This window comes from Thermobia domestica, chromosome 2 (assembly GCF_964235325.1).
Source record: "Thermobia domestica chromosome 2, izTheDome1.hap1.1, whole genome shotgun sequence".
Taxonomy (NCBI): Eukaryota; Metazoa; Arthropoda; class Insecta; order Zygentoma; family Lepismatidae; genus Thermobia; species Thermobia domestica.
Window position 1 is genome coordinate 82,806,259 of NC_137455.1, and position 14,429 is coordinate 82,820,687.

General features: G+C 34.4%; 1 protein-coding gene across 4 annotated transcripts in view; it reads left to right on the forward strand.

Moving 5' to 3' along the window:
* Positions 1-14,065, forward strand: part of Fbw5 (F-box and WD repeat domain containing 5) — a 35,744-nt gene extending 21,679 nt beyond the window's left edge. For all 4 annotated transcript variants that reach the window (XM_081743207.1, XM_081743225.1, XM_081743216.1 and 1 more), the window contains 5 exons: positions 1,304-1,751; positions 7,377-7,657; positions 9,269-9,503; positions 10,954-11,166; positions 13,563-14,065. In XM_081743207.1, coding sequence (XP_081599333.1) covers positions 1,304-1,751; positions 7,377-7,657; positions 9,269-9,503; positions 10,954-11,166; positions 13,563-13,824 — 1,439 coding nt within the window. In that variant the 3' untranslated portion in view covers positions 13,825-14,065. The remainder of the gene's footprint in view (positions 1-1,303; positions 1,752-7,376; positions 7,658-9,268; positions 9,504-10,953; positions 11,167-13,562) is intronic.
* Positions 14,066-14,429: the final 364 nt, after the last annotated feature.

Here is a 14,429-nt window from a genome sequence, read left to right on the forward strand (position 1 = left end):
CCTAAAAATGTCAATCGGTTTCACACCTTCGCTTCGCAGAAACCGAATCACAGAACGCTGCTCCTCGCTGGTGCATATGGCTAGTGGGGCTGCCATTTTGGAACTGTTGTTGCGCCGGTGTTTGTGCATCTGCCGGCTGCTGCCAACTTACAGCTCACTGGCGCCATATGCGGATTTTTATTTCTACTTTTATGTTTTTCAGTTGACTTACCCTCGTATATATATATATATAGTATTCTTCCTGTTCCTTTACCCTTCTTTCTTACACATTATGTTCGAGGAGGTAAGAAGGTAAAGTAAAAGGAAAATGGAGAATTTTATAAGACAATGGGTTTTGTTCAATACTAACGTGTTTTCGGATTGAGTGGCGCTGTATTACTCAAGTGAACCATTATGAACCGAACCAAGTTATAAATTTATGATTTGTGATACATATGACAGCATAATAAGAACAGTTGTTTTTATTTTCTATTCATGAAGTTCCTAATTACTAATGTTCTAGAAATTCTCTAGTTTTTATTTTGATTCCTGTTTAAATATATTTATATAACTTACTAAAAAAAAGAAGTTTTAGATATTAGCCCTAGATTACCACATAATCTTTAAAATATCGTTGTCTGGCCGACATAGTGTTTTTATTTTTTTTCTTCCTTGGAAATTGAGTTGTCTTGAGATACGTCGCTATGTCGATTTAAGTAAAAGTATATTTTGAGACTCACCAAAACATCTTATAAGCTGTTACTCCGGAGTTTGAGGTATGGCATTTTTCATGGCGATAAATATGCTTTATACACTTACTAAAAGTTGCAGTAACTCAACTACGATAGAAATGAGATACGTGACCATGTCAGCCAGCCAGCCGACTACAAAACACGTAACTGTCAACTGATAAAAACATCTTCGAAGAATATCTTCCCAAGTTTCATAATTCAAAGCAACAATAGTCTTCTTTTTTACTTTTTTGGGAGTCAATGTGGTTCACTAGTTAGTGAATAGTACCGTGTTCGTCAGCTTACTCCGGGTCTCTCATTCCTCCCATTTCATTCCACCAATTGTATCATAATCATTCATCTCCTTTAACCTACAAGACATAATAATAGTACGTTAAATTTGGAATTATTCTTCTTCTTCTTCTTCTTTATTATTATTATTATTATTATTATTATTATTATTATTATTATTATTATTATTATTGTCACTTTTTTAAATGTGTACAGAGTACCTTGAAACTTATATAAAATGAAGGTTTGTTTACATATATTGTTGATTTTGCATTTGAGTATGTATTTCATTTTACTTTCAGGAAACTTCGATCTCCAGTGTAGGGTTGTGAACAAGCCGTATGATATTTTCGGTACCTGGTACAATGACAGATACTTGCTGTCTGGCGATCTTCATTGGCTTGCTCACTTATTGAGTACGTCTATTCTGTGGTTAAGCAAAGCATCTCAAGAATCATCATCCGAACATGTGGCAATCATGAACCAGTTATATAAATTCTGCAATCAGAATGCAAGTTCTATTCGAGCGATAATGGTGGCGAACTGCTTGGCTCCAGAAGAGGCGACATCAGGTGAAGAAGAGAAAGAAGGAAGCCCATCTCGCCAAAGGAAGGGAAGTAAAGATAACAGCGGGAAGGGAAATCCTGTTTCTCATCAGGAAATTAGTGCATCGAGTAACCAAAATATAAGTTCGGATTTCAGGCTATCAGATTTCGACAATGGACCACCTTATGATGCATCACCTACTCAGTATGTTAATATTTATCGATTATTTAATTTAAAGTTACCTTAGTCATTTGTTAATATTGTCCACTTGAAGAGCTGTATTATAAACACGAAAACTACTCATCTTGCCTACCTTGCCCTTCATTAATGCTTTAACATTTGTTGAACACTAATCAAACGTCAAATTTTGCAAGCACCTTTTTCAAACCAAGATTAAAAGAAAAATCAGATAAGATCAATGGAACAAATGGTTAACAACTATCTGTATTAACAAATTATAACACATAAAGACAGGCGTCATATTGCTTTGAGTGTTCTTATTATTCATAGTACGGATGTTCATGCAAATTCTGACCAGAGTGTGCATTTCAAAGTTTTAATTTTTAATTTTGATTCGAATTAGAAGACTCTCATTCATTCACTGTCCCCTCTGGCTTAGGAATTAGTGCGCGTACGATTGGTGCATGGGATCGCGGTGCTTAATACGAGAGCCTTGAAACTTGGACGCTTTACGGTGGTTCGGTAAATGTAGATCTACTTTCATTTAGCCTTGGCACGGAAGAGGGGCGCTAAATTCCAACACCCAATCTATCTATGAGCGGTGAAAACTTTGTTAATAACCTGTACTGTGTCAATCTTCGGTATATTTGTGGTATTTTCGAAAATCTGATATTCGAATCTCAATGTATTAGAGTTCCCGATATGTTCTTTTAGTCTGTAGATGCGCAAACTCCCTCATGGCTATGTGGTTAACTACGGAGTTTCCAGGTGGGACATCATGTGGTTACGTTGTGGGTACACGTCTCATATAGTCTCACTGCTAAAATGAACACTACTCTCAAAACCAATGCAACTCTGGTATTTATGATCGATGGTTTGATCCCAGATCGCGCCAAATGGACTTTGTGGTAGACACACATTGCGTGCATGGGTTTTCTCGGTCTTACCCCGTTTCCTCCCACTTTTTCATTCCACTATTTCGTTCATTGTCCTTAGCCTCAGAGCATGGACATGGGACTTAAACAAAAACCAATATATATATACAGGGTGTCCGAGAAGTCCTTCCCTGATTACAGAAATTGATAACTCAGGCTAGAAATAAGATAGAAATATGAAACTGGTGTTGAATTGTTTACAAAGTTTTGGTCACATCAGTACACTTCCACATGAGCACCCTTGGTAGCACGTAGCACATCTAGGCGATATTCAATTTCCATCCACACATTAGCCAACATCACTGGAGGGATCGATGCAACGACTGTGGTTATTCGTTGCTGCAGGGTTTCAAGATCTGGTACACGTGTTCAGTAGACCTCATCCTTGACATAACCCCATAAAAAGAAGTCTAATGGGGTTATGTCAGGAAAAGACTGCCGCACAGCCTCCACCGTGTCTGCTGAGGTTCTTGGTCGACCAGACTTCGGAAGGTCAGCAACCGACCCTGTGTTCTTGAACTTCTGATACCAGGCTTTAATGCTCTTGACATCAGGTGGAGTCCTCCCAAATGTTGTCTGGAACTGTCTCTGCACCGTGGTTGGTGATCGTGTCTCATGGTACCACAGGACACACTGTGCCTTCTCCTGGTTGTTTGGCATGGCTTCTTGGGCTTCTTACTTACGTACTACAAACCTAAAGCAAAAAAAAAAAAAAATTGAGACTTGGTAAAACAGAACAAACCTAACACAGACAAAAACTTTTATAGTTTGTAAACAATTCAACACCAGTTTCATATTTCTATCTTATTTCTAGCCTGAGTTATCAATTTCTGTAATCAGGGAAGGACTTCTCGGACACCCTGTATATATATATATTGATAAATAAAGGAAACAACCGATTTTTAACACATCAATTCCTCTGTAGGTGAGAACTCAATGTTACACAATGCGATCTGAGTGAATGAAAAGAGTATGGTGGTTCACTGGTAGAGCACTGTCCTCTGGTGCGTGAAGTCCATGGTTCGATCCCCGATCAAAGAAGCTTGTAGTGGACAACATCGTGTCTGGATTTTCTCTGGTACTCCGGTTTCCTCGCACATTCTCTGTATATCTAGTTCCAAACTTACTGATCACCCAACTTTGTTTTACAAATATTAGTTTTGATCCAGGTTTCTTCCTTGTTTTCAGGTGGTGTACTGTAACAATTTTTCCTTTTCATGTTTTTCCTTTTCATAGCTTTGAGCGGCTATGAGGTGGTTGAGGCTGAGTCAGGGAAAATTTACTTACTTACGGAAATTCAGGAAAAATCAATATCAGAATTTCAGTGTGATGCATTAGGTCTTTGTTCACACTTCTGAGACATTTGAAGAACAAGTTATTAAGAAATTTTTAGACAAAAACTTGGGAATTAAAATTCAAATAAGAGAATTAAAATTAAACCTCGACTTACGTACTCTGGACAGAAGTTGTGATAAGAATATTTACTGCTTTACTATTGCTCCAAATACACACACACAAAAGCAAAGTTTAGAATTCTAATGTAAGCTGCTTGAAAATCTTATAAATAAACTCAAAAGGTTATCATGTTGCTCTCCTGTATCCTGTTATAGATTATTCAAAAAGTCGTGTTAAAAAACGCAAATTTTTGCTGCTGATTGTCATCATTATCAAGGTATAGATTTGTGTGTGTGTGTGTGTGTGTGTGTGTGTGTGTGTGTGTGTGTGTGTGTGTGTGTGTGTGTGTGTGTGTGTGTGTGTGTGTGTGTGTGTGTGTGTGTGTGTGTGTGTGTGTGTGTGTGTGTGTGTGTGTGTGTGTGTGTGTGTGTGTGTGTGTGTGTGTGTGTGTGTGTGTGTGTGTGTGTGTGTGTGTGTGTGTGTGTGTGTGTGTGTGTGTGTGTGTGGAAAGTCTTGACAATGTTGGTGCTTACCATGCCTTTTGAAATAATCTACGTAAGGACACAGAAGAGCAAGATGAGCACCTTTCGAGTTCATTGACAGCGTAAGGTATTTTAATTGAAAGAAACCCACATTCGAAGCAACAGAGTACTTGTGTGTTATAATTTGTTAGTTTTCATATTTGATGCCCGGGTAATTCCCATTACTTTTTATTCTAACCTTTGTCTTGAAAATATTAGCAACAAAGATTCGACGAGTGATGATCATTCAATAAATGCAATTATAAGAGTGCAGTAAAGAAAGCTGAGTAGTTTTTGAGTTTATTTTAAAATATAAGAAAAGAACCTAATGTTTCGTTACACAAAAGTGTTCTTTTATTATCTCAATATCGTTTATTAATTTAACTAAGTTAACAAACTTAAAAGAAATACTGTGTTTAAAATAAATAAGTAGTCGTTATAATAATTTATTTGATTGTTGTAGTGTTTAACATTTCGCTTAGTCTAAAACACTATTGAAACACACTGCGTACAATTATAGATGTAATACGTACCAGAGAAATTTGTCCAGAGACCTTCTACTAGTGGAAAAAACAATTTCAAAGTAATAAGTGTTGTTTGTGTATTTTGTATTCATAGAATGTTATAACTTCAAAATTGTCCCGGGTTTGATTTCCAGTGGGGGCACTCGGTCGGAATGGTGTTACATCTTTTTCAAGCCTACCATCCTGAGTAAAATTTCCTGGGTTTTGCTAATTCACTACAGGCAACTGCCAGAACGGTACCTAACATACAGATTCCAGGTCATTTCTCCAGATAGTGTACTCATTGAGGATCGTCATCCCTCACATGTAACTGACTTAAGGTCACAGATGCCGGTAGTACCCATAAATATGTATACGTACATAAATATTTCGTAAGGAAAGTGTTAAAAAAGCCTTACGAAGATGAGGGTTTTCCTCGCTATTTGTATTGTATATAAAATATTGTGAAAGAGAAATGTCCAGTTTTGTTCAGAAAAATAATGTCACCCTCTGTTTTGGAAAAGTGCTGTATTCTTATTCATAATTGGAATTAGGTGGAATAAATATGAATATTCTTCGGCCAATTAAGATCTTTATTTCAAGCATTATAATTTTTTACCTTGTTGGCGAGGAAATGAACTTTTCAAAGAGAGATGAGTACGTAGGCTTTTATGAATAAGAATATATGTCCAGTTCATCGTATCTTCCCAATGTACCGACTTCAGTTGTAATTAACGTCATCTTTCAAGTATAATTTATTTGACAGAAGATTTTGATTTTAATTTCTATGTGTATATGCACATACATTCTCTTGATGCATTATTATTCAATCTTTACGTGATATTGAGTCTCGCCATTAAAAAGGTGGAATACTGGAAACTTGTAATTTATATGGTAATAACTACAGCTTGGATTTTTGGAGGTTACTAAATAATGTTTTCAAGTTAGCACGTGACTTTTAGGATTCCAAACTGGAAATTTATGTCCACCAAAAGAACCTTCTCCACCCAATCAAGAAACTCTCACCAAATTTTAAGTTTTCATTCATTATCCGTAAATATTGTATAGATATAGTTTGACTTCTTCCTCGTTCACCGCTAGTATTAACATTAATTTATTGCGTCCTTACATTATCTACAATAATGAATGTAATTTTGTTTAAAATATGTCACAACATGAAATGTTTCATTACATGTTCGCACTCATTGTACCCTGTATATGAATTTGTGCGATTGAAGCATTGTAAAGTTAGTTTCGTTGCTAAAATTAAAAAAGAAAAAAAAAATGCCCTTACTGGATTCAAGTGTAAGGAGACAACATTGTAAAATCACCCTCTAAAATTAGACTAAATTTACAGAAAAGTTGTGATTTCGTGGGGAGGTCCGAACCCCAAGACTCACCTCCGAGCGTACTCCCTTCTTCTTCGGAATGCTTGGCCCATAAGAGGCAGAGTCTGGTCAATGCTTTGAAACTTGCTGCTGAAGAAGACACTATTAAAGAACTGCATGAAATTTATAATTACAAAATGCTTGTCGACTCCATAACGAAGTTGCATACTCCTTGCATTTCCAAGCAGGAACAGTGGAACATTCTTCAAGTTGTAAAAAAAATACTCTGCAGTGATTAGCAAAACTCAGACTTGAAAATTGTTTGCGAAATTGGAGATCCAGATAATTTGACGAACTTGAAGTTTGCCAAGGAAACAAAATATGCTCGCTTGGTGTCTGTTGACGTTGAATGCTCCTCCTCACAGTATAAAAGTACTGACAAACAGTTAGTCTGGTATTTTCTAACATTGAGATGATAAATGTTGTCAAATTCAATCATTTCTATGTCACTTTTCCACGCCTTGAAATACCAATAATTTGAAGGTCAAATTGTGATATTTACATTTTTTGATGTTCAGCTAATATTAAATACATAATTATTTTTCAAGTGACCGAACATCAAGACGTATAGAATTTGGAACCAAAATATTAAAATTATGTTTGCATTGCAGTATAATTATTAATTAAAAGAGTTTTCATTCCACTAAATTTTAACCAAAAACGGAGTTTTTTGTTTTTTGCCCGCCTTTCGTCCATCAATTTTAGTACTTTTTTCTGTGCAAAAATTCTGTCCTTAATTAATCAATCAGTGCTCATCTCTAACATCTCATATTCAGCTTTTCTCTAACATAGTACTAATTGAAAGCCTTACTTTCTATAGGTTCATTAAAACAAGCATATACGAATATTAAAGATTGTTAACAATTTGTAAAGGGTTATACTATAGTGTCGTAATATCTTTTCGTAGATATTATCCTCCTGCAAATTGGTACTCAGAACATGGTCTGGACTATGGAACTCCGATCCAATATAACGCTGACTATCGCCTTGTGGAAGGGGGCTCTGAAGATCTAGATAGATCAAGTGAGGAAGAAGAAGAAGGTATTCCAGGCGACTCTGATTCTCAATCTGTGAATTCAGAACTTTCCTTAGAATCTGAATACGGAAGTGACGATGATGTTCTGGATCCTCGAGAAAAATTTCTTATTTTCACTACAGGATCGAAGACTTATACGCCGCATCAAATAGGTAGGTAGTATTTTAGAGTGAATTGACGTTGAATATTTTTTTTTTCTAAAAGTTTTTCTAATAAGCCTTAAAGAAAACATGTGGAATAAGACTTCTAGAAGCTCAGATTTTGAAAATCGTAGTGTGAAATATAATCCTTGTAAGACATTGATTTCCAACCTGGGGGAACGCCTCCCTGGAATTTGTCGTGAGAAGCGAGCAGGGAGGGTTCAAGCCACTGACAAAAAATAAACTACATTCATAATTACAAATATTACGAATGTTTTAACTTTGTGGTGGACAAACATCGTGTGCATAGGTTTTCTTGCGGTTCTCCCATTTACTCCCACTTTCGTGATTCCCTTAAGCTCGGTGCATAATCATGCGACGTTGAGCTAAAAGAATATTCTAACAAGAGACGTTAATTAAATATCGTACAAACACACACACACACACACACACATATATATATATATATATATATATATATATATATATTGAGAAAGAAATGTGATGTCATTAAGAACAAAACTGGTAGAAAATAATACTCTACTCAATATTATGTAAAAGACTTGCTTTAAGTAACATTTGGTGAGGAGGAGGAGGAGATGATGATGATGATGGTGGTGATGATTATTATTATTATTATTATTATTATTATTATTATTATTATTATTATTATTATTATTATTATTGTGATATTATTATTATTGTTGTTGTTGTTGTTGGACATTTGGAAATTCAGTGCTGTATCCGAAATCATAAGAGGAGTTAGACAAAAAGCACATATGACCAATAAGCGGAAAGAAGTGGGAATATGTGTTTACGAAGGGAAGCGCCAGGTTGGGAATCACTAATACTTTAAGAACTTGTAATAAAATATTAATGCAGAGTCAACTATATGCGATAATAGTTGCTCACGAAAAACGTTCAAGCATTATGTCGGGCTTCCTTTCATAGAACTCAAAATTAGGTTCAGAAGAATGCGACCTAAATAAAACATGACATAGTATAATAGGTAGTATAAGTAATACACGCATATCAAGAACTAATATTTTGCATTAAACAATTTTCTGGAACATTAATTCAAAGAAATCAGTAACAACGGTAATAACCTATGAATATATGTAGTAACAAATTCTGTTAGCGAGCTTCCTCGTAGCTATGTGGTTAGAGAATGCCTCTCCTTCTAAAATGGTAAGGCATACTATGTTATGGTAATAAATGCTTTATCTCAGTTGTTGATTTTATCCCGAATAACCTAATAAAACAAAACTAAGCGTGAATCCTCACAGATAATTTTATTCAGTTCAACGTCTCATGTTTATCTCCTTTAGGTTAAAAGAGACAGTTAATTTTTTGTGCTGTCCCACTTGGAATTGAACCGAGGACCACGTGCACCAAAGGCATACGTACGAGCACCAACCCAACGAGGATGGCTCACATATAGCTTGTGTTCAAAAATATTTCGAAAATTCTGATTTATGTTCACAAGTTTTTATTTCTATTTCAGTGTATTGAAGAACATAATACGCGGAAATTTTGTCATGTAGATCGTTTTAGTGATGTGCCATATTATAAGTAAAATCAAATAAATAGCCTCTTTTTACATCTAATGTGATGTTTTTATAGGTTTTAAGCGGATCAAACCATTCACTTTTCCCCGTCGTATTGATCCTGGTCCGAGTTTAAAAGAGCGCATCGCTGAGCGAGAAAGGGAGAAAAGAGAGCGAGCCAATGCAGAAACTCCCCGCCCAGAACCCAATTGGCTTGACTACGAGGCAGTCGCTGACCGTTTTGATAAGGTTGATCATCTCATCGATCTACATGGACACATCATTGGAATGGGATTGTCTCCAGACCACAGGTAATCAATCACTTTTTATTGTATTATATAATTAGCATAAAATATTAGGGTTCAATTTTCGCAACTAACTATATATATATATATATTTTTTTTTTAGTAGTTTATAGGTGATATGGTGTGACAGTGGATATGACTTCCTTTATGATCCGCTTTAACATTACATATTGAAGGTAATCTACGTTAAAGTATTACGATATTGTCAACATTCTGAAGACCTCAGCAACCTTTTAAGAAGGCTTTATCTGAAAAATTAGGGAACTGGCTAATTCAAATAATTCTTTAAATATTATCATTAGAGACGAAATTTTTTAGTTAATGCGATATGTGCGAAACGTTAAAAATATGTATATATATTTCAGGGTACCTCAAACTTTTCGTTTCTGATCCAAAAATCAGTTTTACATTATTGCGAATATTTGCGAAATTCGGCATTACTTTCGATAAATGCGAATGAAAACGAAAAAATGAAATTCTTGTTAATTATTGCTAATAATAACTAAAAAGTGCATTTCCAAGATTATTTAAAAAAAAAAAAAAAAAAAAAAAAAACGTTGCATTTACGAAAAAGCTCTGCGAGTTATTTTATCCAGATACTGTTTAACTTGATAAAGATGTAGACATCAACAAAACTGAACTGTTGAAAGATGTAGACATCAACAAAACTGAACTGTTGTTTAAATCCTTGACTGTGTTTTGTGATGAAAGTATTTATGATCTGTTGGTTGCTTACTGTGGTAAATTTAAAAGTAAGGTTATTAAAGTTCTTAACAGTGAGGATAAGAAAGTTGACATTGTATCATTGTTAAACAGTTTAAACATGAACCACAGGTCTTTTGCTGTCAGCTCGTTACGTTCAACATGGTTGCCAATCTCGAGTGTTGATGCCGAGAGATTCTTTTCGAAGTATGATATGATTGTTACTGACAGGAGAACAAATTTAAAAGAAGAATTGGTAATGTTTTGGTGCATACTATCCTTAACTAAGGATGAGGTTAGAGGAAATGTTTAAATTTTTACATTAATTATTATATTTCAGAGACTACATTAGCTAGAAGTGTACCTAATCAAGGTATGTCCCTATTTTTGTATTAGATATACACCTTACTACAAAAATATACTGTTTACAAGTTCCATATTTAAAAAAAAAAAAAAAAAAAAAAAAAAAAAAAAAAAAAAAAAAACTTGTGCTACATTTAAAAAAAATAAGTGCGATATAAATGCGAAAATTGTGATAGTTAATACTGCAAAATATCAAAATTGTTGTGAAAAAGTTTCGTCTCTATCATTATATGAGATGAGGTAAAGTTTTTTGCTGTATTAGGTTTATTCTAATTGATAGTGTTTAGTAAAAAAATGTAATCTGTGGCACCACATTTTATTGCTTGGAGTTTGTTTTTATTTAGAAAGTACAATAGTGTAGTGATATAATTTTTGATTTTCCTCTTTTCAGGTTTTTGTACGTGAACAGCCGTCCCTGGCCTCAGGGCTATGTGATCAGAAATCCTCTGGACCCTCCACCAATAGCACAAGAGATAGATATTCATGTGATTGACCTTGTTACTTTAAAACAAGTAGGAACTATGTTGAGATCCCACAAAGGATATACACCGAATAACGAGTGTTTTTTCATATTCCTTGACGTCTGTAATGAATATGTAGCCAGGTAAGATTCTTTAGTTTTATTTGAACACACACACACAAACATATATATATGTATGTTTGCTTTATTATAACTTCTAGAATAGTGCTATGTAATTCGTGGGCACCATTTTTAGAACACCCAATATATACATGTATATATAATCACCCTGTGATAGTTTAAATAGCACCAGCTAATATAACTTATCAGTTAGAGTATTCTTTGTTACATATGTGAGATGTTCGAAAAAGTTGCATTGGTATTTTTAAGGAAGGAAGAAAGGAAGTCTTATAATGAGATTTAATCAAACTGTCGTTCTCTTAACGATCGTCAGCACTGGAATAGTGCAAATGATACGTTTGGTGTCAAGCAACTCGTAGTATAAACGCTTTATTCCTGTACTGTCGAGGCGGAAGGAGATACTTTCAGACCCATAGATTCATGTTCTAAATTTTTTGATTATTTCCTGTTGGCCATAAATCAAGAAAATAAGATTATAATGTCAGACTTTGATTCTTTGATGTTACAAAATAGTTTGACTTTAAAACCTGGCTTTATGAAGTTATTTAATTAGATAAATTGTCGTAGATGTCGGTATTAAGAAAATGCGTTCATAGAATTGCCTCAGATGTGTTACCCGTGTTTGTTACGTGTGAGCATACAATATATATTTGAAATACTTATTTGTCAAAAATGCTTGTAATCCTAGACGAAAGAATAAACACTTGGTATGGCTGTTCAGAAACTTCAGTGTTGACATTGTTATATTTAGTGTTAAAAGTTGACGTCTTACAGCTCATACTGGTTTCAATACGCGTCATTGTTCACTCTAAAACAGTGGTTCTCAACCTAATTCCTATCACGACCCTCATTTTATCATCATATCCTCTTGCCAGCGACCCCCTCATAATTTGTGGTTTATAATAAGCTTGTGTGGGATTTTTTATATACCTATTGCGGAGATCTTAAGATACCCATCTATTACTATAATAGTAGAATCCATTTCTTGTATATAGTGAATACAGTAACTTTCTAAAAGCGAATGGATTAAAACCAAATTTGGTCAGTTCATTCATATTACAAATATGGCATCCGATCCTCTTTCATTTTGAAACAACTCTGCACCTTTTGAAAATGTTTAGTAGACCTATTTTTTGTTGTTCTTAACAGTTTGTATAAAAATAAAAATGTGCCTATCAGAACAAAATTCAAAATAATATTTAAAAATATTTTCCGGTATTAGTTTCTAATTATATTTATCTCTTCCGCTTATCTTCACTACCCCCATGAAACCCTCTCGATTCCCAGGTTGAGAAACCCTGGTCTAGAATGACTAATTGATTTGTATTTACGTCCTCTGTAAACAGTAGAACGACATCTACAGTTTAAAGAGTTTAAAATGGGATTTAGACCATTGTATTGCGTTTGATGGTTTTCCACTGCGAATCGAACCCGTGCTCGTACACCAAAGGTACGCACGATATCTTCTTGAATTGTTGAGGAGTGTGGTGCTATGGTTTCAGACTTGTTGAACCATTTTCGTACCCGAAATCCAATGTTAAGGATGTCCAAATTTTTCAGAAATTTTATTTCTGAAGTGTCAAAGTCTATATGTATCATATTTCATTAGAACTAAGATTCCGTCATTAAAGAACCGGACAAAGAATGGATTTTGATAACGAAGTTTATTAACAATTATATATATATATATATATCTTCCATAGCACTACAAATAATACATATTTTTTCTTCAAAATTTGTGTGAATTTTTGTAGTTGGTTTTTCGTCCGTTGGTAATGTCATCACTGAAAACGGAAAGAAATAAAAAGTTTATTGACTATGTCAAGTGCTCAGTGAACTGACTTGTTTATATGCTGTGAGTTGTTTGAAATGTTTTCCGGTACGTGAATGTGTAGTTACCCGATAATGATTTTATTTAATTTTTGTATGCTGCCTGTGTTATTCGTAGTGTGTACTCTCTTTATTTTGTACAACAAATAGCAAATAAATAGAATTAGTGTCCTTTGAGTTTAATGACTTAATACACATTTCTAGTTGTGTATAACGAAAGAATAGAGGTAAAAAAAAAAATAATAAGTTTCTGGTGTTTTGTGGATAATATATTAATCCAAATACTGCTTCATACCACTTCACATTACACTAACATTTTAAACAAAACTCACTTCAGGCAACGTAACCGAACAGAATATGGATAGAACGAACTGAGGTGAATTAAATTGAAATAATTTTCTAAATTATACATTGGGTTATTTTGTGCACACAAAACATCAATTTTCGCTTATCTGTACTGTACACTTCTATTAAGAGTTATGGACAGAAAGAAAGAAGGGTTATATTATTATATATTAATTATATAGCTACCCAGAGGTTTATTTAATTCATTTGGTGTATCTTTTCAGTGGAGCAGAAGACAAACATGGATATCTGTGGGATCGTCACTACGGAATATGTCTGGCGAAGTTTCCTCATTCGGATGTTGTAAATGCTGTAGCTTTCAACCCAGTGGATGCTGAAATGCTGGTAACCACCTCAGATGATTTCACAATTAAAGTGTGGCGCTCTCATCACAAAGCTCGGCAACTAGGCATCGATACTTCCAAATGCCGGCAGGGAAAACGACTTGCAAAACCCTCGAAACGGAGTTGTAGTCGCCAGCAGTAAATGAATTTAAAATAAGAAGTGAGAATGCAAAACATTTCATGGGAAGTTTAAATTGGTGTGAACCTATACAAAACAAAAGATAAATCCTAGCAGGAAGTCCAATATTCAAAGATTATTCCATTCAAAATTCCTGTGACATTTGTATGTATATTATACATGTAAATATATTGTTTGTATAAAGTGAATGTTGGGGATGAATAAAGTATATATTGTTTGTTATAATGTTCTTTAGTTAAATAAATGTTTTATTTAAATGTTGTCACCAGCCAGGTCAATAATGAATGTTATCTGATAAAATATCTTTGACACTATCTGCGGAATGAATTGATTAGTTACAAGTAGTACTCTTAGATTGGCTTCAGATATTTCTCTTTTTAAGTCGCTGAATACTATATTAAAAACACACCCATCATTCAAAACTTATTATATTCATAAATATGCCAGGGAGAACACGTAAAACCTACTGTATTTACGCGATCATGCGCACCCTGTTTTTGATAGAGGGAAACGAGAAAGTTATATTTCGGATATAAAACTTAAGCATACTAGTTTAACGGCACAAAATCCGAGAATTTGAAAATCAAAATTCTGTAGAAATCCTGGCT